Raw genomic sequence first — 23,008 nt, 5'->3', positions numbered from 1 at the left:
TTTTCTCTCAAGTTTAAATATATTTGGGTGCATATTACAATAGCAAAAATAGAATTTTCTTTTAATATATATTTTCTTTAACAACGCATAGGCCTACACGTCTCTGGCTAGGGAAAATATCAGATTCTGGAAGTTTTTCTGTATTCATGAAATGTAGCAGCACCACCTCCGCCTCCAAAAATCTGAACCAAAATTAGATAAAAAATTAATAATAATAATAATAATATATATATATATATATTTTATATATAAATTCTATGCTTATCTACAAGGGGAAATCTGTCTCCATAATGTAGACAACATACTCAAAATACCTTCAAACTTACATACAGAGTTTTAAAATTGGACCACTAAAGAAAAAAGGATTAAAAAAAAAAAAAAAAAAAAAAAAAAAGAAAGAAAGAAAGAAAAAAATTCACAGTTTAATACAACCCTAACTAATCCCAAAATTCTGCTGACCTAAACGTTATATATATATATTTATAAAGGTTTCTAAAATGTATACATTCATTACAGTATCTTATAAGCTGTGCAAATTTTTACTTTGACTGGCAGTCCGCCACCTCAACGTGTTTTTCTTTGGTACAAAATAAAAACAAAAAGAAAGAAGAAAAAAAAGTAATGTGCAATTTTTCTTCTCCAACTAAAAGTACCAAAGAGAAATGAAAAAGAACATAAAGGAAAAAAGTGCGGCTTTTAGTTCAAGAGCCACCGTTTCTCTGTTTTTCCTCTTTTGTTGCCTTTTGTGTTTTTTTTTTCTTTTTTTGAATTTTTTTTTCCAATGACTATACAAATTCACAGACTCTGTGGCACATATCTACAAATTCAACATATTCCTATATACATTCGGGGGGAAAAAAAATAGGAGGAAGTCACAAGGATTTTTTTCTTAAACATGTAAGCTCAATCCAATAAATAAGCATGAAACTATGCATTTAAGCCCACTACACTACAAGTTTACATATACATTGTAATGGTTTAAAGCATACAAAAAAAAGTGACTTTAAGCTATTGAAGTGTCTTATCACTCCGCAAATTACAAGGCACAAAGTATTTTATAACTGTAGTTCCACTTGCGACAAATTATCTGCTATCGCAAAGTTTACTTTATGAGCCAGACAAACTGTGATTGAAGCCACTTTTTGTAGACTGCTGCTTAGCTATAGGAACAATGAATGCAGCACAAACAGGCATAAACTTATAGCCTAATATGTGGACTCTGTCTTAAGAACAGAACTTGAAATTCTACAAATTCCAAAATGGTAAGTGGCTTATTATCACAAGCATTTGAAGCTTATTCTGGATAAATTTGGCATTTGCTCAAAAACTAAGGGAACATTAAAGAAAAAAAATTATATACCGGTATCTATATATATATACTGGACTAAGACACAAACTTACAATAGGTCTTGTTTTTTGCACATGTTCGTTCAGTATTTAAATTCTATGGCAATGACAGAATTGCAGTGTTCTGTACGCTAAGAACAAAGAATTACTAACAACCAGAAGTTTTGGAAGGAAAAAAAAAAACGTTCCATGCAGCGGGTACTTGCCATTAGCAGACAAGCTTGTCTGCTGTTCTTGCCCAAGAAAAAAACTTAAAATACACTTCGAGCAGATGTTGTTAAATTTTACATGCAAATCCTAAATGGACTTTACAGTACAGACGGTGGAGAAGACAAGGGAAGATGACACATCAGCACTTGTATCGTGGAGAGGGTGTCACACTTTTGAAGTGGGGATGCGTAGCCCCACCAGACCACCAGTGGGATCTCCATCAGAGGTTTTCTCCAGAACCTGATTAACAAATTCAGAGGTCTGGCTGGCCACTGGTGAACCTGAAATAAAAAGGACAGATGTCAGATAACATTCTTTTAAATTTTTAAGACTGAAACAGCATGTCATGGGTTCTCATATTCATCTACTACTGTCACAAACCCACTTGTTTCTAAATTCGAAAATATGAAGTACCAGGAAGTTGAAATGGAAGTAGAACCCAGGCTATCATAGGCTAAACTAGTCACACCCGTAGTATGATGTATGGCCAAAGGTCTTTGTGCAAAATTGTGATTTGCTTGCAATGCTAGTCACACTACTTAGCAGGTATAGAATACCACATGATAAAAAATGTACAGTAAACATGATTGCTACTTATAAATGCAAAATAAGAGCAGACATGAAAAAAAAATGTATGGTCCACTCTTGGACACTTGTCTAGAGTTGCCAATACTGAAAGGAGGTCTACTCCAAGAGGCTCCTCCACATCACTGCTCAATCCAGTCACAAACCACTGTCAATGGTAGTACTGCTCCTGTCCCTTTAACATTTGCACCCTCTATCTACCATATTTTTCAGACCATAAGATACACTTAAGTTTTGAGGACAAAAACTAAATATACTAAACCTGGTGTGCTCGTGGTGCAGGGGCATCTTATAGACCTTATCCCCAAATGTTTTACCTCGTGTCCCCCCTCCCCCCCCCCCCCCGTACATTTTGTGTCCCCCTCTGTCCTGTCTTCTCCCTTGTCCCCCTGGGTCCTCCTCTGTCCCTCCTGTGTTATCCTCGTTGTCCTCATCTGTCTCCTTCTCTGTCCTCTGGCCCCCTCATCCGTGTCCTGTGTCTTTCTCTGTCACCCTTTGTCCTCCTCTGGACCCCTCATCTGTCCCGTGTCCTTCTCTGTCACCCTTTGTCCCCATCTGTCTCCTGTGTCTCTCTCTCTCTTCATCCTCCTCTGGACCCCCTTATCTGACTTGTGTCTTTCTTAGTCCTCCTCTGGCCCCCTCATCTGTCCCCTGTGTCCTTCTCTGTCACCCTTTGTACTCCTCTGGATCCCTCATCTATCCCATGTCCCTCTTCATTATCCGCTGGCCCCCTTATCTATCCCGTGTCCTTCTCTGTCCCTCTTCATCCTCCTCTGGACCTCTTATCTGACCTGTGTCCTTAGTCCTCTTCTGGCCCCCTTATCTGACCCGTGTCTCTCTCTGTCACCCCTTTGTCCTCATATAGACCGCTCATCTGTTCAGTGTCCCTCTTCATACTCTTCTGGCTCCCTTATCTGTCCCGTGTCCTTTGTCTTCCTCTGGCCCCCTCATCTGAGTCCCCTCTGCCCCGCACCACCATAGTACCTCCAATAGTCTACCTGCTACTCAGGAAGTGCTGTGATTGGCTGCAATGATGAGCCTTGGTTCTGCCCGCAGGACTGGTGCACCCTATCAATGAACGAGCAGCTGCGGGTGGATTCAAATCAGCATAGAGGGAGAGGGACGTTACTGCTGCCGCCCGCTACTGCTATGTAATGCTGGCTGTGATCTAATAAATGCAATCGAGCCCCGTGGACTTTGAAGCCCAATAGCCCCAGCAGCTAGCATCAGTGCACACACTTCCGATTAGACGGACCCTGCTTCCACAGTCCCTGATCTCCCACAGAGAGACCATGGTGATGCGGGGCAGAGGGGGCACAATGGAATGCAGGCCCTGTGGACTTTGAAGCCCAATAGCCTTTGTCAGCGCACCAGTGCACTGAGAGAGGAGAGAAAGGACAGGCTGCACCATGTAAGGTATATTGGCACAGGTCCAAATTGTAGTATTCGGACCATAAGACGTACTGACTTTTTCTTCCCACTTTAGGGGGAGAATAAGGGTGTGCTATGGTTCGAAAAATACAGTATATCCAGCATCTTACATGCCATGTGTCCCCTTTTGCTAACTGTGCCACATACCCAGCATTTCCTTTACCACCCTTTTACTTTTTGTAGGGGCTGATATACAGTAATTATTCAGTTGGGTGTGGGAATTTTCTGTTTCCTGAAACGATTGTCTCTAGGAGAAGAATGCTAGAATTGTCTTCCACAGGGGCTAAAGGATAAGGAGCTGGATATTAGAAATTAATTAAGCAGGGATCTGGAGGGAACTGTGTAGCATCCAAACTGACAATAAGAAAACACGCATACTAGGAGCCCTGGAAAGTGCAATAGGTTGCAGTGTTGGCAACTATGGTGTAAACGTATGTGAAGAAAGCCCATCTTCACTCGGTATATATGTATCTGTCACACTCCAATAAAAAATAAATAAATAAATAAATAAAAAAAAAAACACACACACACGTGTATAGTAAAAACACTACTAAGCTCAAACAATCCCCACAGGGGGTGTGAACTATGAAGGGAGGGAGGAAGCACCCGAAAACAATCAAATAGCTACAAGCAGTTTAAAATAGTAAGGAAAAAAAAAAAAAAAAAAGCTCATCTCTATGATGTATAAAAAAAATAAAAATACAAAAATTAATTGATAGATAAATTCATTGATACACTAAGGCCTGTTCACAATTACTGTATTTGCTAACCAGCAAGCTCATGGTGAACCAGAACTCATTGGAGTGTGTGAGGGGCTACAATGGTCCTAAAAGCCCCCTTACTAAAATACTAGGGAAACCAAACATTTCTCTCGGTGTTACAAGCCCTACTCCATAGAGCCAAATTAATCCATGCCATGCACTGATGAGGATCAAACAATCCGAAACAGTCTGTATGCATGTTGGATTATTATTGCTCTGTACAAATTAACAAGCTGACACACCATTGCATTCTAACGGTTCTGGAGGTGTGTTTAGCTTCTAAGGGCAACAATGGTTAATTTGCATATATTCAGCAGTGATGCCCTGGGAGATATCTCAAGCTCACTCCAACCTGAATTATCGCAAATTCTTTCTGTTTTAAGAAAGCAAGCTTTTGTTTTACTGTATTTTAATTTGCATTTGTTGCATCTAATGTATTTCTCTTTTCTTATTTATCATAATTTTTTGTGCGTATTGCGATTTTTTTCACAATCCCCAAATAAGTAAAAAAAAAATGCATTAAAAAACGCACACAAAACCCACCAAAAAAAAAAAAAAAAAAAATTCTCACGCAAAAACTGCAAAATCGAAGAGGAAAAAAGTCAAAGAACAAAACCCTAAAAATCACAAATCGCAGAACTGGCAAGCAGAAAAACAAGAAAATCACACGTGGGATTCACATGGATACCGTATATACTCGCAAGCAAGCCGAATTTTTGACCCCCCAAAAGTGGGCCAAAAGTTGGGGGGGGTCGGCTTGCTTGCGAGTCATGGGTGGGTGGATAGGTGCTGTCCCTCCCCGCTCCCCCCGCGGCCGCCGCCGCTGCTATTACCTTAGGCGCGCCGCTTCCTCTATCCCCGTCCTTCGGTAACTCATTCACAGCAGCGCGACCCCCGCTGCTGTGATGACGCAGGAAACCATAGAGAGCGGTTCCCATAGTAACGGCATCGCCGCTACAGGAAGCCGCTCTCTATGGTTTCCTCGTCATCACAGCAGCGAGAGGCGCGCTGCTGTGAATGAGTTACCGGAGGAGGACGGGGATAGAGGAAGCGGCGCCGCCTAAGGTAATAGCAGCGGCGGCGGCCGCGGGGGGAGCGGGGAGGGACAGCACCTATCCACCCACCCATACTGGGGCACTATGCTAGCTATATGGGGCACTATGCTAGCTATACTGGGGCACTATGCTAGCTATACTGGGGCACTATACTAGCTATACTGAGCACTATACTAGCTATACTGAGCACTATACTGGGCACTATACTGGCTATACTGGGCACTATACTGGCTATACTGGGCACTATACTGGCTATACTGAGCACTATACTGGCTATACTGAGCACTATACTAGCTATACTGAGCACTATACTAGCTATACTGAGCACTATACTAGCTATACTGAGCACTATACTAGCTATACTGAGCACTATACTAGCTATACTGAGCACTATACTAGCTATACTGAGCACTATACTAGCTATACTGAGCACTATACTAGCTATACTGAGCACTATACTAGCTATAATGAGCACTATACTAGCTATAATGAGCACTATACTAGCTATACTGAGCACTATACTAGCTATACTGAGCACTATACTAGCTATACTGAGCACTATACTAGCTATACTGGGGCATTTTACTAGCTATACTGAGCACTACCTACCTATACTGGGCACTATACTAGCTATATCCTGGGCACTATACTAGCTATACTGAGCACTATACTAGCTATACTGAGCACTATACTAGCTATACTGAGCACTATACTAGCTATACTGAGCACTATACTAGCTATACTGAGCACTATACTAGCTATACTGGGGCATTTTACTAGCTATACTGAGCACTACCTACCTATACTGGGCACTATGCTAGCTATATCCTGGGCACTATACTAGCTATACTGAGCACTATACTAGCTATACTGAGCACTATACTAGCTATACTGAGCACTATACTAGCTATACTGAGCACTATACTAGCTATACTGAGCACTATACTAGCTATAATGAGCACTATACTAGCTATAATGAGCACTATACTAGCTATAATGAGCACTATACTAGCTATACTGAGCACTATACTAGCTATACTGAGCACTATACTAGCTATACTGAGCACTATACTAGCTATACTGAGCACTATACTAGCTATACTGAGCACTATACTAGCTATACTGGGGCATTTTACTAGCTATACTGAGCACTACCTACCTATACTGAGCACTATACTAGCTATACTGAGCACTATACTAGCTATACTGAGCACTACCTACCTATACTGGGCACTATACTAGCTATATCCTGGGCACTATACTAGCTATACTGAGCACTATACTAGCTATACTGAGCACTATACTAGCTATACTGAGCACTATACTAGCTATACTGAGCACTATACTAGCTATACTGAGCACTATACTAGCTATACTGAGCACTACCTACCTATACTGGGCACTATGCTAGCTATATCCTGGGCACTATACTAGCTATATCCTGGGCACTATACTAGCTATACTGAGCACTATACTAGCTATACTGAGCACTATACTAGCTATACTGAGCACTATACTAGCTATACTGAGCACTATACTAGCTATACTGAGCACTATACTAGCTATAATGAGCACTATACTAGCTATAATGAGCACTATACTAGCTATAATGAGCACTATACTAGCTATAATGAGCACTATACTAGCTATAATGAGCACTATACTAGCTATACTGAGCACTATACTAGCTATACTGAGCACTATACTAGCTATACTGAGCACTATACTAGCTATACTGAGCACTATACTAGCTATACTGGGGCATTTTACTAGCTATACTGAGCACTACCTACCTATACTGGGCACTATACTAGCTATACTGGGACATACTGGGGGGGGGATCACGCGGCCAACGTTTCCTACCCCCGGCTTACATGAGGGTCAATCATTTTTTCCTGTTTTTTGGGGTAAAAGTGTGGGGGGTCGGCTTACATGCGGGTCGGCCTGCTTGCGAGTATATACGGTAAGTGTCAATGCTTTTGTGGTCATTTTCTCACTTCTTCCGGGCAATACAGTATCTGTGAGGTCCAACACTCACAGTGTGACAAGGCTATGGCAAGTCTTCTTGGGCAGGGTTTACGATGTCAAATTATTTTTGTACTTCTAGGCTCCAGAGATATAAATCTGGCCCAGACAAACATCCTAACTATTGGTTTTCCGAATACAGTAAAGCTTTTCTTTTTGCTGGATGAAAAAGGATCCAGTTCATTTCTATAAAGGATGACATTACAATTCATACCTAGTGTTTCCTTTATAAGAGTATCCAGTTTCTGCTCCATGCTTGAGGACCATTCCTCCCATGGGATCTGTATCCGGGTCATAATCTCTTGCTTTATTGAATTAATCACGAAGAGTAAATTGTCTGTAAACAAGCACAAACAGTCAAATACCATGGCCTGCATGGCAAGAGAACATACAGCAGCTTGACAGTACACTTACAAGCAATTCTATAGAGACACCATCCAAGCACCTACTCAACATACACAAAGAGCATCCCAGTTATTTAGTGTTGGTCCAGCCCACACTCACATTTCAGCTTTTGGTGGAAGCTGAATATTAATCAACTTCTGACAACTTTTAAGTTGGCCATACGTGTAGAGATTATTATTAAATTGTTTCAATTATTGATCTGAAGGGATATCTGGAGCAGCCTGTTATTGATGAACATTATCTTAAGGGATGATCAGGCCAAACTATTCTGGCATGATAGATTGCAGAAATTATAAATTTTCCCACAAAATTAATTGTTTCTTAGAATGTGTATACACACACACACACACCGCAGCCAACAGGGAGAAGGACTTGATCTCACAGGTCACAGTTTGGGACAAAGTGCAGTACTGATACACCACTAGCCTACAGCCTGTTGCTAGGGGGGTGATGTGCCATACAACGGACAGACACAGAACATTTTGCATTTTTTTTTTCCTAGCGGACTCGCAGCGCCAAAGCTGTAACCACTAGGGTGCACTCTATAGGCAGTAGCCAGGATAGGGGGTCTTGCAGAAGGTCTCCTCACTGAATAGGTTCTGGCTTACTGAACAGGAAGAGCCAAGATTCAATCCCTGGTCGCCTGTGTCAGAGGCACGGCCCTTAACTATCCACCATCCAGCCACTGCAGAGTGATACCAAGCAGGACAATGTGCTTGGCCCAGATGGTCCAGCACTCCGGATCTCTCAGTGATGCATTGTGGCAGCTGTATACAGGCCATTTTGTAAGCAGAGACAGCCCTGACCGGTTGCCTTGGCTGAAAATCATCTAGGGTGTGTATAAGTATAATTCTATTGATTGTACCCTTACCAATCTGATCATTTTGTGCTTAATCAAATAAACATCCCTTTTAATACATGGCCAGTTTTATTCTCTGCACTCCAAAAAAAAAAAAAAAAAAACTTATCAGGATTTCCTAATGGGAACCATGACAAAAGGAAAATGTCTTCACTCCAAGTTTCTCCTACCCAGATGGAGAATGTATTTCTCAGAAAAGGGGAAGTCATTTAAAACCAGCTGGAATGGTGAAGACACATCAGCCCATATGCAAGTCACTTTTTCTCCTAGGTGATATTTTCACAACCTGTCATAAAATGCCTTTTAAGCCTCCAGCAAGCAAGAAAACACTCACAATACATTTGATAACACTCTTTCACCAACTTTTGGGTACTTTTTCCATTTAAAAATGCTGAAAAGTTAGTTTAAAGTGAACTTCCAGACTAAAAAAAATCTACTAAGCAGAACTGAAAAGCTTGGGGTTTTTTTTTTTAATAGTTTCACAGCATCAGAACTTTGTTTTTCTTACCAAAGCATCATTTTTAGCTGCATTTTTAGCTAAGCTCCACCCATCAAAGAAAACGGCTCGGGCTTTTTTCCCCTGATGCTGTGCAAAGCATGATGAGATTTCCTATGTTATTCACATTGCCTAGCAACTGGGAGGTGTGATCAGCACACAGGACAGTTGGAACTATGTCTCATGCTCCCTGTCGCCTCCTTTCAACCAAAAAGATGGCTGCCCTCATGAAATCAAACATTTGCCTGTTCTTTTAAAACAGGTTGGGTAAGAGATTACCTATCTATTTTAATTAACATGTAACTTAATGACAGTATGTTTGTTTAGGCTGAAGTTCCTCTTTAAGGTGAAAGTTATCTCCTAGGACCTAGGAGATAACTCAGGAGAAAAAGTGAATTGCATATGGGCCGCCATATCCATCTTATTCACCACCTATTATTGCTGAGTGGTGAGGAAACATGAGTGAAATCTAGCATCACCACAAAGTGGAACGTCCGCTCGTACCATACTCCGTATTCAGTCCCCACAGCTTCACTTTATTGGCTTCATACTGAGCTTTCTTCTTTAGCCGACAAGCTCTGCATGAGAAAAATAAAGAATAAATAAGAATAGATGTCACATTTATCCTAGTTTTCTAGCTTAGAAATTCTGCAGGACTATACACTGTATTCCTAAGGAACAATATTCAAACACGAGAAAGCTTCACATATACTCTGACCAGCAGCCAAATGGCTTTGGTATACTACAAAGTGAATCAGCAGTGATGTTCCATGCCTTCACTTAGTTAAGCACCCCCCTTCTTCTCCTTTTGAAAAGCAAATATGCATTGAGCTTCATCTGAAAATAACAGGAGCACCACTCAGTGACAGATGCACAACTTACAAGGAAAGTACTATATCCTTGGATCTAAATAATTAAAACATCTCTCTGATACATAATTGCAACATCACTGCTGTTATTACAGCTACCCCTTCCAAAAATCATCATCATACTGCTAGATACTTAACTCATGTAGATTATACATTTTACGCAGCCTACATTTATCCTTGTTAGTATGTTGACAATAATGAATAAGGATGCAAAACGTTCATACAGACTTTTTCTACAGCATACACTGCAGTTGGCCAAGACAAGTTAAAGTGAACCTCCAGACTAAAAATCTACTCAGCAGCACTGAAAAGGCTTGGTGTTTCTTTAAAAGTTCCACAGCATCAGAATTTTGTTTTTCTTACCCAAGCTTCATTTTAAGCTGCACAGAAGCTAGGCTCCGCTCCATCAAAGAAATCTGCCCAGCCATTTTTCCCCTGATGCTGTGCAAAGCATGATGGAATTTCTGATGATGATGTTCTCGATGCCTAGCTTGTGCAGCTGGGAGGGGTGATCAGGACACAGGACAGTTGGAACTTTGTCTCATGCACCATCATCACCTCCTTTCAACCAAAAAGATGGCTGCCCACATGAAATCACAAACATTTGCCTGTTCTTTTAAAACGGGGTGGGTAAGAGATTATATTACCTATCTATTTTAACATAACTAATGTAACCTAATGACAGTATGTTTGTTTAGGCTGAAGTTCCTCTTTAAGCTCAGAATGGCCAAGCTGCATGTAATTTGACTATACTGTACAGCAAAAATGATCAATGAGATTCTAATTTTTCTCACTAAAGCAAAAGGCAGGCAGCTTAGTATTGGGCAGCATACACATGCTGGATTGAACTCTGCTGTGGCAGCTGATAAAGACCACCTGACTCACGAATCTTAAAGTGAACCTCCGGACTAAAAATCTATTCAGCCGCACTGAAAAGGCTTGGTGTTTCTTTAACAGTTTCACAGCATCAGAACTTTGTTTTCCTTACACAAGCCTCATTTTTAGCTGAACAGAAGAAAACTGCCTGGGCATTTTTCCCCTGATGCTGTGCAAAGCATGATGGGATTTGTGATGATGTTGTTCTCATTCTGCTGTTTTGGTGCAATTTTTTTTTTTTTTGAATTTGAGATTTGAAGCCTAGCGCGCGCAGCTGGGAGGGGTGCTCAGGACACAGGACAGTTGGAACTTTGTCTCATGCACCATCATCCCCTCCTTTCAACCAAAAATATGGTTGCCCCCATGAAAAAGATGACTGCCCCTATGAAATCACAAACATTTTCCTGTTCTTTTAAAACAGAATGGGTAAGAGATTTTATTACCTATTTTAATTAAAATAACTAATGTAACGAAATGACAGTATGTTTGTTTAGGCTGAAGTTCCCCTTTAAGTGAATATGCAGCTAAATGCATGTGCTGCAGATATGGACAGGCCTAATTCCAAGCTGCATGCAAGTCATGAAGATTAGCATCTCACTTGACGCAATTTTTGGGACAATTTTTTTCACAGCAAGCTGTATTTTTCATATCGCATAAAATTGTTTAACAAAAACTCGCTAAACGATATTTCACAACACAGGCCGCCCACAGTGATCGTTCATTTTTAAATGACCAGCATGTTGGATCATATCACGGAGGATCGTTCCAACTCCTATTGACTTTTGCTGTAATCATTTAAACTATTGTTAGTTTCTGCAGTTGCCAACGGCGCTTGCAGATTCGGCCAGTTGGATCAGAGAACGATCGTCCATGTCGCTGTGGGTACATAGCTTTACATGACCATATTGTTAACAAACAACTGCACAACCCTGACCTGCAGCAGAAAAATAGAACAGCCTGAGCATTACTGATCAGTGTCTCACCTGGAGGCCAGCTTGTTTTTCTCTTTACGAGATCGAGGCCTGGCAGTGACAGGAAGCTCAGATACAGGCGTTAAGTCACTGATTACTTTGTTCAGTTTGCGCAACTCTCCTCCAATCTGTAGAAGTTTTCTTGGGTTTGGAGTCAGATCTTCTACATCCGTCCTGCGAGACTTCTTCACTGTGTACTTGCCTGTCAAAACAGCAAAGTACACCAGTCACCAAATGTTCAATCTGCAGCTTCAGTGCATATAACATTTAGCTGCTGAGGAAACCAACTAATGAATTGTGTCAAGTACTTGCAGAATGGAAAGTGAGGCAGTGAAAGGTGACACACAAACATTGGCAGGGCACCCCACCTCCCCAAATTCTCCTTACTCAATATGGGGGAAGTTGGGGTTAAAAACACAAAGAACTGTAACAAGTAAAAGTGCATGTACAGCTTTGTGCTGGCTTCAAAAACATCAGCTGTCTATAATAATATTCACACTCTGGTATGACAATGCGGATGTTCATCTTAGAAAGGAGCTGGACATCAGAGGATGGCCCAATATACCAGTGCGCAACATCCATGACACAAAACTACTACTGCTGGTTACCATCATTCACTAGAAGAGGGTGATTTAGAAAGAAACAGTAGTTTGTTTTTATCTGCCACATAAGGGGGCTGATCCAATGCACTTTTCCGCCAAGTTTTCTCCTAGGTGATATTTTTACATTACAAATAAAATGCCTTTTACGCCACCAGCAAGAAAATACCAAGAATAATTTTGACAGTACCCTTTCACCTACTTTTTGATACTTTTTCAACTACAGAGTTCAAATATTATTTTAAAAAGAAGATGAAAAAAAAAATGATCTCCTAGAAGAAAAATTAGGAGAAAAAGTAAACTGGATCAGGCCCTAGGTATCCTTTCAGTGCAATGTATTTAACGTGCATCTGTCAGGTTTATATCTTCTCTCCCTGCATGTCACACGACTGCAGAATGCCAGTAGCTACTTCTTCAGCAGCATTAACATAACAACCCCCTTCCCCCAACCACTACCACTAATCCCTCCAACTCATTGCTGTGAGATGCTGCTACAACAAAGATACTGAAAACGGATTATGTGGAGAAATATTTAGAAGATACTGTCTAAAATGTCTGTAAAATACTGAAAATACTGTAAAATACTGTCTGTAATAAAATGCCTCCTTAATTGATTCATTGGCTGTTACTTTCTGAATGACCCTTGTAAATCAGTAAGGCTGGCCATACACTGGTCGATGTGGCCAGCAGATAGATCCCTCTCAGATCATTATTTGATCAGAGAGGGATCTATCTGATCAAATCCCTCCATACACATTTTAGCATGAAATCTATTGAAAGTCTGTGTATACTTCCTGCTGGTAAAGAAGGTGGTTGTGGCAGCACCGGCATCACTATTACACTAATGCTGTAGTACGCCCTGCACGCAAGGGTAATTCTGGGTTATGGCAATTGCCGGACCCCAAATTACTTCTCCCTCCAAGTTGCTATGACTCAGACAGGGGAATTGTACTTCATGCCGCCAGGAATTCAAATGAGCAGCTGAATGACGGCTCACCCTGCGCCCAAGCTCACCAGCGCAGCCTGCACTGGATATTGATAAACAAACTAACAGTAGAACGGGTTTACAGTACCATGATGCAGGCCATTCTTCTGGTACATATTACTGGGTAGTGTGTCTCTGTTCCATTCAGAGGGTCTTAGCATCCCTTCCTGTTGAGAAGGCATAAGCTGCTCACTGTACTCCCAGAAGTATCTTCGCTTTCCTCTTTTCCTCGAGGACACGGCAGTCACACCTTTTAAGTCTTCAACAGAGTCATTTTCATAACCTAAAATACATTAGATTGCACACAAAAAACGTAATTATTCCACGAAGTACAAAATGGAAGATTAACGCCCACATTACTGATTTTGTTACCTGACTTAGGTCAAGTCTCAGACATGTCACCTGAATACTTATGCAATTGTCCCCACATCACCCTCTCCAAATGCACTCCCATTAAGACACACTGCATCATAGGAAGCCCTTTTATTACAAAGCCCAACTTTAGGAAAATAAATTTTTGAATTTTGACAGAGTAGGAAGGAATCATAATATATTTTTTGTATTTAAGCAGCACAAACAACTAAAATCCGCAGATTCCTGGACAAAGTCTATAAGACCATTTAGTGTTGTTGGATACTGCATGAGCTCAGACCTTATCCAAGGCTACAGCTGTCCCTGTATGTTAATAAAGGTTTAATGTAAATTACAACCCACACTTTAAACTAGTGACAGTCTCACACCAGTAAATGGCTTGTTTTTCTGTGATATATGTGACCGCTTTTGGACGATTTGCACTGTGTTATAAGCAATGGCAGTTCACCAGTCTACATAGGCATTATGCTATTTGTGTATGCTGAGATCTACTTACAAGGCAAACAGTAAAATGCCATGTTCACCCTGAACCATTACACTTAGGAGAGAGTTTTGCTTGACACAATGTAAGCAAAGTTTTACATGAAAGAGGAGACATTAAAGGGCCCAATTGATTTAAATTAGCGGTACTTGTACTTTAAGCAAAGTTTATAGAGAGAGCGTCAATGAGCCAAAGAGCTATAACCATTTCTAAACAACAACAAAACAATAAAAAGGATATAGGAAAGAAAACTACTGTACACTTATGGGACTTTACTGTTCCCGAACCGGACACTGAGCTTAAGACCTGTTATGGTTCTGCAGTGGATTTTATTGCAAAATATTTACTCTCAGGATGAAAATTTCATAAACATGACAAATTTGACTCAATACTGACTTTTTTTTTTCCACTCACCCTAAGTCACTCCTATAACCACTTTCACCTCAATTACTTTCTACCACATTTTTCAACCATCTGTAGATTCCTTTACTAACCAGCACTTACTTATGGCTGTAGAATGTGTTCTTAGTTTTTGTCAACAGTTGTAAGCAAGATAAGACATACTCTCACAAGTTTAAGCGAATAAAAAGTATATTGCATAGTGCTCAAGCTTTCCATCTTGTGTGCAAATGTATGTAATTACAACCATTTTGATAAACACATTAAAATATCAGTGTGTCAATTGTGTGTCTTAAACCAGAGAAATAATAAATACCTGGTTCTGAAAAGGTATCACTGATATCATCCTTGTCATCCTCATAGTCTTCTTCCTCTTCCTCCTCCTCCTCTTCTTCCTCTTCCTCCTCCTCCTCCTCTTCTTCCTCCTCTTCATTCTCAGAAAGCTCATGTTCACTACCGAAACCTTCATCATGCTCTTCTTCATCCAGTTCTACCTCCTCTTCATTCTCATTCTCCTGCTGACTTTCTGCTTTGATGACTGATTCAGTAAGGCCCTCTGAGATAAAAAGTGAATAGTTGTGCTCTTCTTTCTTTTGTGAAGGGTCAGACATCGAGGCTGGTAGAACACCGCAACCGTCCACAACACCGGTTGTGACCACATTTTGGGATGGGCAGAAAAGTTTTTGAGTCTCTCTGAAAGGCAAAATGGCACAGCTTCTTCGGCCTAATGAGGGCTCTCCAATTGTCCTTTCCTGCTTTTTGGCTACAGCGCCACAGAAACAAGTATTTTCCTTAGCTGCATCCAGTGCAACCACTGTGCTTGTTGGTCGGCTTGGAATTGCCGAGCTGATCTTCACCTTGGCCTTTTTAACATAGTCTTTGCATTCTCCGTGAATGTTGATTTTCTCATCACAAGAAATGTTAGTCTTTGCTAACATCTGAGGACTTCCACCTGCCTTGGCAGCCTTTTGGGAGCAATCAGGAGATGGCACTTCGACAGGAGCAATCTTGGATGCACAAACTGGAGCAGCTACTCTTCCAGATGAAAGTTTCTTTCCAGGGATAAAAGTAGATTTAGATCCAAGTAAGCCGTCTGTGTAGCAGAAAGACTCTACTACAGACTGAGAGTCTTCGCTGTTTAGCTGAGCAAGAGTGGGCGTTTTGCTGATTACTTCTTCATCCTGGTAGGGACTGGAGAAGTCATCAAGACCAAGGTAATCCACCTCTTTCGTTCCCCAAATATCATAACTAGTAAGCTTTGTGTACTTGGTCAGGTCCTCGCAATAAGTGTCCCACTGCTCCCAGTGAGATGACAGCGGTGGACTATTTCCCAAGATATCTGCAAACGTGTCAAAGGTTTCCAGATCTTTGCAGTCCTCCATCAGAAAATTATCTGCTGGGCTTTGCTGGTATCCCAACTCTCTATCCTGTGCAGAAGAAAACACACACACTGAGCTGAATCAACATAGATTGTTATCGACATTAAAATATTGTACTAAAACAGGAAGTTCTTATAGAAAGACTTTCACACTTCCTACCCAACATGCAATTCAGATATGCAATGCTAAGCACAGATATAAAATGTAAAAAATATACAGTTTAAAGAGATTGATTTCTGTACTTTCTACGTAAGATCTTGCATATTGCAGAGTGTGGTACAGGGCTGGTTTCTAAGTACAATGCTCCCCCCTTCCACCCCAAAAAAATAGAAATAAACCTGTGGGCCACCCTGACACTGCCCCTCCCCCCTCACCCCACCCACAGTCCTGACACCCCCTTCCCCATGCAACATTAGGGTCTGCTTAATTGATGCCAAATTGCCTCTTGGAGCTCCTGAGTCAACTGCCTTGGCTCCCAAACTTAACGGTTGCTCCCCAGGGCCTCTGCAAAGTCTTCAGCAGGGTAGCATCTCACCTGTCCCAGTGGGCGCACTCCTCCATCGGTTTATGGGCCCATGTTCCCAGTCTTCATCCACCGCCGGCTGCATCTGCTCTGTGACCCACGCCATGTTTTTACGTAATAATGTATCGGAGAGGCGCACCGGCCAGGATGAAGACTGGTAGCACAGAAAGATAGCAGAGTGTGCCCGCTGGGATAGATGAGATGATACTTTGCAGGAGCCATGAGGAGCAACAGGTAAAGTTGGGGAAGACCTAGGAGGAGCAGCAGCCGTCTATTGCCCAGGTTGCCCCTATGGTAGCGCAAGCCCTGAGTGGTACAGAAAATATTCACAAGGTAAATGGCCCCGAGGGAGAACCCTATCATTACAAAAAAAAAAAAAAAAAAGTTTGCTACATTCTACATTTTCAATCCCTAATGTTTATGTCACAAAACTATATATGTATTACAACTGTGTAATTGTATTATTTGCTTCTAAAGCAATGACATATAAGATTTCTTGTACATCAGTTTTATAGCGGGTGTGCTGATATTAGAGATGCATTTAAAGTAAACCATTAGGCCTCGTTCAGATCTATGTAGCGCAGATGGCCGCGTGATCAGAACGCAATGTGTATGATCGCACGCCATCTGTGCCGCTACCCGCTGCGATGCTGATCCCATTCATTACAGCGAATGCGTCAATTCTGCACTTGCGGGCAGAACATATGCAGCAGTACGAAAGCGCATCATAGTGCATCGTACAGCTGCGCAGCGCCTTTGATGTGAACGGCAGAAGGGCCGTCTATGCCCTTCTGCCGTTCTTGCACGTCACACACTATGCGCGCTGCCAAATGCACACGGAAGTGCATATGATGTGAACGAGGCCTACAGAGGAGCATTCTCGTTATACGTCAGCACACCAAAACCCATTCTGTGCTTTTTTTCCTTGTATATACACATTGGTGGGTAAACAGTATGGTTAGAAATTTTCCATCTTGTGGTCCCAACAGGCCATAGTGTAGGGCTCAGCAAAACTTATGCATTAGTGAATATAGAGTAAACAGAACATGGGAAACTAGGAAGCAGCTGTAGACCCCAGCATTGACTACATTTCTAAAACAAATCCCAGTTATGCTGAGGTCTGTCTGTGAAATGATCACTACAAGTCCAACTTACCAGTTCATACATGAAGTCTGGATCTGAGCTGCTTGCTAGAAGATCTGTGCTGATCAGTGTCTGCTCAGCAAAGGCTGGGCTCCGAAAAGCTTCTCCAAAAGGAGGATCCATCCCACTGACACTGGGCTGTGTGAGGCAGATACAATTCAGTATGTTAAATCAGGAAATTAATGCATAGTGTACACGCTGGCACGGTCTTGTTTAACTCTACGCGAGCTTATACAAAACAAAAACAGTTGTTATAGGCTTTGTTTCCACTAGAAGCATGCAAATCGCATGTGAATTTTTGGATGCAAAATTTGCATGCGAATATGAAATAGCATACGCATGTAAGTTATTTTTTACATGCAAATTTGCAAGTGCAAATATTTATATTTGGTGCAATTTTTCATAGAAGCAAATTCTACTGCAAAAACAAAAAAAAACGTACGTCATTTTTTTTTTCTGTATGCGAGTTCTGCTCATAGGAAATCATTGCTGTGCAAAAAGAGGTTAGGAGGAGCAACACAATAGGTCAACACTGGTGTGCCATGATCTCAGCCTCTATATCCCGTGAGGCTCTCAGTAGTAGAATTCCAACGATGGATCGGCACCACACTCAAATAAAGATTTAAAATCTCTTTTATTGCATAAAAGTTAAAGCATAAGCAATGGCAGACGCTGTTTCGGGCATATCCCTTTCTCAAAGTGGCTAATGCAATTTGAGAAAGAGCTATACCCGAAACAGCGTCTGTCATTGCTCATGCTTTAACGGTACTTATCCGTTAGCCGGGCGCATCTGGCAGGTGGCGCTGTTGTTGCTAATTTCAATCACAAAACTGTGAATGTAAACGTCGGATGCGCCCGGCTAAACTGTATGTAATGCGCCCGGCTAACTGAATGTAAACGCCGTAGGTGGTAACAATATGTATATTAAAGAAGAGAGTTAATTAAATGACAAATAAGCCGGCGGCAATGTGACAGATCAAGCCGCCAGCTTGCTTCGTGTCTCGCTCTCCTCCCCCCTTGCCCTCTTTCGTATACAGCCCTGGGGAGGGGACTCGTGTCCCCCCCAGAGTCGTTCGGCGCAATAAAACAAGCAGGATTCCCTGCCACGACGAACGACTCTGGGGGGACACGCATGCCCCCCCCCCCAGGGCTCTATACGAGAGAGGGCAAGGGGGGGGGGGGGGGGGAGTAGAGCGAGACACGAAGCAAGCTGGCGGCTTGATCTGTCACATTGCCGCCGGCTTATTTGTCATTTAATTAACTCTCTTCTTTAATATACATATTGTTACCACCTACGGCGTTTACATTCAGTTAGCCGGGCACATTACATACAGTTTAGCCGGTGCTCCGGGCGCATCCGGCATTTACATTCAGTTTTGTGATTGAAATTAGCAACAACAGCGCCACCTGCCGGATGCGCCCGGCTAACGGATAAGTACCGCTTTAACCTTTGCAATAAAAGTTATACTAAACACAGTCAGCAGCACCACTGGAACAGCCTACACACTGCCCTTACTGTGCCAGGATACACATGCATCCATAGCAGTTACTGCTGAAAACTGCTATCTCCAAATGAAACACTTCTACAATTTCCAACAGCTTATCTGTTGTTTGTTGTAAATTGTAACAATAAAGATGAAGTGTGACCAGTGAATAACTTCCTCAGTGTTACAATGTAAACAATTTACTTATCCAAAGTTCAGTAGCCACTTCAACATTTTAGAAGGTACATACAGATACTGAGGGTTGTCACCTGACTTGGCTATTAAACGACACCTAAAGTGAGAGGGATATGGATACTGAAATATTTAATTCCTTTTAAACAAGACAGATTGCCTGGCTGTCCTGTACCAAATACTTTTAGCCATAGAGCCTGAACAAGCAAGCAGATCAAGTGTTTCTGACTGAAGTCAGACAAGATTAGCTGCATGCTTGTTTCAGGTGTGTGAACTACTACTGCAGCCTAATAGATCAGCAGGACTGCCAGGAACTGGCATTGTTTAAAAGAAAATAAATATAGCAGCCTCCATATCCCTTTCACTTCAGGTGTCATTTTATGAGTAAAAGAATATGGGTCTACTTACTGGAGAGCTAATGGGTACATAAGATTTACACTGTCCAATCACTACAGTCTGTTCCCAAGACAAAGAGCTCTGCTTCTCTCCCATAGGTAAGTGGCCAACACTCGATTATCTGAACAAGCATACCTATATTAAAGGATACCACAACTGACATGTGGCATAATGAGATAGACATGGGTATGTACAGTGCCTAGCACACAAATAACTATGCTGTGTTCCTTTTTTTCTTTCTCTGTCTGAAAGAGGTAAATATCAGGTATGTAAGTGGCTGACTCAGTCCTGACTCAGACAGGAAGTGACTACAGTGTGACCCTCACTGATAAGAATTTCCCCCTTTTTTATCTCTTTCTTGCTCTCCGAAGCCATTTTCTTCTAGGAAAGTGTTTTATAGTTGGAATTTCTTATCAGTGAAGGTCACACTGTAGTCACTTCCTGTCTGAGTCAGGACTGAGTCAGCCACTTACATACCTGATATTTACCTCTTTCAGGCAGAGAAAGAAAAAAAGGAACACAGCATAGTTATTTGTGTGCTAGGCACTGTACATACCCATGTCTATCTCATCATGCCACATGTCAGTTGTGGTATCCTTTAAGGCTTGCACACATGCTTGACTAAAGCCCTCAAAATACTAGCAAGCCATACTGGTTTCCTTTTAAACAATACCATCTGCCTGGTCCTGGTGGACTCTTTGGCTGCAGTAGTGTCTGAATACTAATCCAGTCAGACTTCAGTCACAAACATCTGATCTACATGCTTGTTTAGGACCTATGGCTTATGCTGGGCATACACAGCTCGAGAATGCGCCGGTATCTAGCCAGCGGCTCGATGCCGGCACGTGCACGCGGATCGATTCCCGCTCGTCCCCGCGGGCGCTGCTAATCAGCGTTTTGTTTGCTCCCATTGTTCTCCCCACCGGTATCGAACGCAGAATCAATCCGGCGGGGTGTCAGACAGGTTGAATATTATCATTCGAGCCATCAGTGGCTCGATTGATAATATAAAACGAGCCGTGTATGCCCAGCATAAGATATCAGAGAATCAGCAGTACAGCCAGTCAATGTGCATTGTTCAACAGTAAATAAATATGGCAGCCTCCGTATGCCTCTCACCTAAGGTATCCTTTAAAAGAGTATGACTGACTCAAAGCATACATCAGAGCTGCAAAAAGAAAAAAAAAAAATCTACTACTTCCCTGGGGAGTACAAATGGATCTGGTTAAAGTTCATCCCCATATCCTCATTTGCTCTGAACCCATGTAAATGTCACAGTAATACTGCAGAAGCATTGCTGACACAAACCAACTTACAGTGACTGTGGATATATAGAAACTGACCTGAGGCATCTCAAAGTCCAGTTCCTCCAAACCCACTCCGGAAAATATATTCCTGTTCCCCAAGGGCCTTCTTTCCGTCTTTTCCTTCTTATCAGCAGCAAAAATATTATACATACAATGAAGAGTAATGGATCTCCACGCAGAGGATTAGGGAATTATAGGCACGACCAGACAAGACCTTCCAGAGTCTGCAATATTACATTTAAAACACAGATGTAAGTAATGAAAGAGCTAACAGAACTTAAAAAACAGATCGTTTGCAAAACAATGTTATAATGCAGTGGCCCAGCAACATAGCCAATGGCTCCTCCTTTGGTTGTTGGTCGCCTCTTTATGTCCTTTAATAAGTGGAAGCATGTAAAATCCACACTACGGTCCATGGCTCGGTTGCTCTTGTTGGAAAAATACAATTCAAAATTCCCACTGAAAACTGCTAAAATTGCATTCTACATGCATACATTTTGACCCCAATTAAAACCTGTACACGTTCACAATGAGACCTGCACACAAACCGCTGTGTTTGCCAACAAAGGTCTATTTGCAGGCCAGAATGTGTTGAGAAACCCTGTGATGTTCTGCCAGCCAACTGTAATACACTGCAGGTCAAACATCTTGCCTACACGGGATAAGTATTGTTGGTCGTTGGCAGACAGCAGGGCCACTTCACATGAACACAATGTCTAGGTCAGTCCAGAATGGAAATGCAAACCACCGCCTGGAAAAATGCGTGCAGCAGGATTTCTGCAGTGCAACACAATGTACAAAACTGGAAATGATAACTATGAATTGTCTCAGAAAATCACTGCAGTCTTTTGACCTTTTCCCTAAAATGAGGGGCAGCAGACACTGTGTGAATGGGGCCCAGCCCTTGTGTGTTCTTGCATTTACTCATCAGCATGTTCACAACACTTAGAGTGGTTTGCAAAAGTATTCGGCCCCCTTGAAGTTTTCCACATTTTGTCTCATTACTGCCACAAACATGAATCAATTTTATTGGAATTCCACATGAAAGACCAATACAAAGTGGTGTACACGTGAGAAGTGGAACGAAGATCATACATGATTCCAAACATTTTTTACAAATCAATAACTGCAAAGTGGGGTGTGCGTAATTATTCAGCCCCCTTTGGCCTGAGTGCAGTCATTTGCCCTTAGACATTGCCTGATTAGTGCTAATGACTAAATAGTGCATTCATGTTTGTGGCAGTAATGTGACTAAATGTGGAAAACTTCAAGGGGGCCGAATACTTTTGCAAACCACTGTATATGAATGTTATTTCTTATCCATATATACACTTCTGACAGGTTACAGCCCAGTATTTTACTCATAGGGTTTTAAAATGATCTTGCAGTGAATTCCTGGCATAAAGTTAAGACGTGTCCCTCTTGATCCATCTCTTCTCCCCAGTGAAATAAAGTCCAAAGACCCACTTAATTGTAAAACTTAGCTTATATTGGATATGTTTATTAATTGGGCTACCAAAAGTGCAAGACTAAGTGATGCCAGAACTTAAGTGATGCCAGAACTTGAGTGATAGCCCTATCAGCACAGTGCAATATGATACAAAGGGGACCTGACCAGTCAGACAGATTGTCCTGCATGAGTAAACATAATGCACTGGCCCACATGCTGGGTACACACGGTTCAATTTCCTGGCCGATCGACTGGTATCGTCAATGAGGTCAATTTTCTAATGATAACTTCGCAAAATTGATCCCATCATTGAACATGTCGGAAATAATTGTCCGATCCCATCAATCGGAGGGGAAATTGCATTGTAGTTAGCATTAGACAATAGCCCTGTCAGAGCAGCGCAATGTT

General features: G+C 41.8%; 1 protein-coding gene across 5 annotated transcripts in view; it reads right to left on the bottom strand.

Annotated features, from left to right (window-relative positions):
- Positions 1-449: 449 nt before the first annotated feature.
- The window catches only part of CREBRF (CREB3 regulatory factor), a 42,566-nt gene continuing 20,007 nt past the window's right edge, over positions 450-23,008 (bottom strand). For all 5 annotated transcript variants that reach the window (XM_068272884.1, XM_068272883.1, XM_068272887.1 and 2 more), the window contains exons 2-9: positions 21,187-21,374; positions 17,784-17,909; positions 15,043-16,153; positions 13,563-13,757; positions 11,903-12,092; positions 9,679-9,752; positions 7,629-7,751; positions 450-1,838 (exon numbers count right to left, since the gene is read on the bottom strand). In XM_068272884.1, the coding sequence (XP_068128985.1) occupies positions 1,723-1,838; positions 7,629-7,751; positions 9,679-9,752; positions 11,903-12,092; positions 13,563-13,757; positions 15,043-16,153; positions 17,784-17,909; positions 21,187-21,300 (2,049 nt within the window). In that variant the 5' untranslated portion in view covers positions 21,301-21,374 and the 3' untranslated portion in view covers positions 450-1,722. The remainder of the gene's footprint in view (positions 1,839-7,628; positions 7,752-9,678; positions 9,753-11,902; positions 12,093-13,562; positions 13,758-15,042; positions 16,154-17,783; positions 17,910-21,186; positions 21,375-23,008) is intronic.

This window comes from Hyperolius riggenbachi, chromosome 3 (assembly GCF_040937935.1).
Source record: "Hyperolius riggenbachi isolate aHypRig1 chromosome 3, aHypRig1.pri, whole genome shotgun sequence".
In the NCBI taxonomy this organism is placed as follows: domain Eukaryota; kingdom Metazoa; phylum Chordata; class Amphibia; order Anura; family Hyperoliidae; genus Hyperolius; species Hyperolius riggenbachi.
This window is presented reverse-complemented; position numbering and strand designations above follow the sequence as displayed.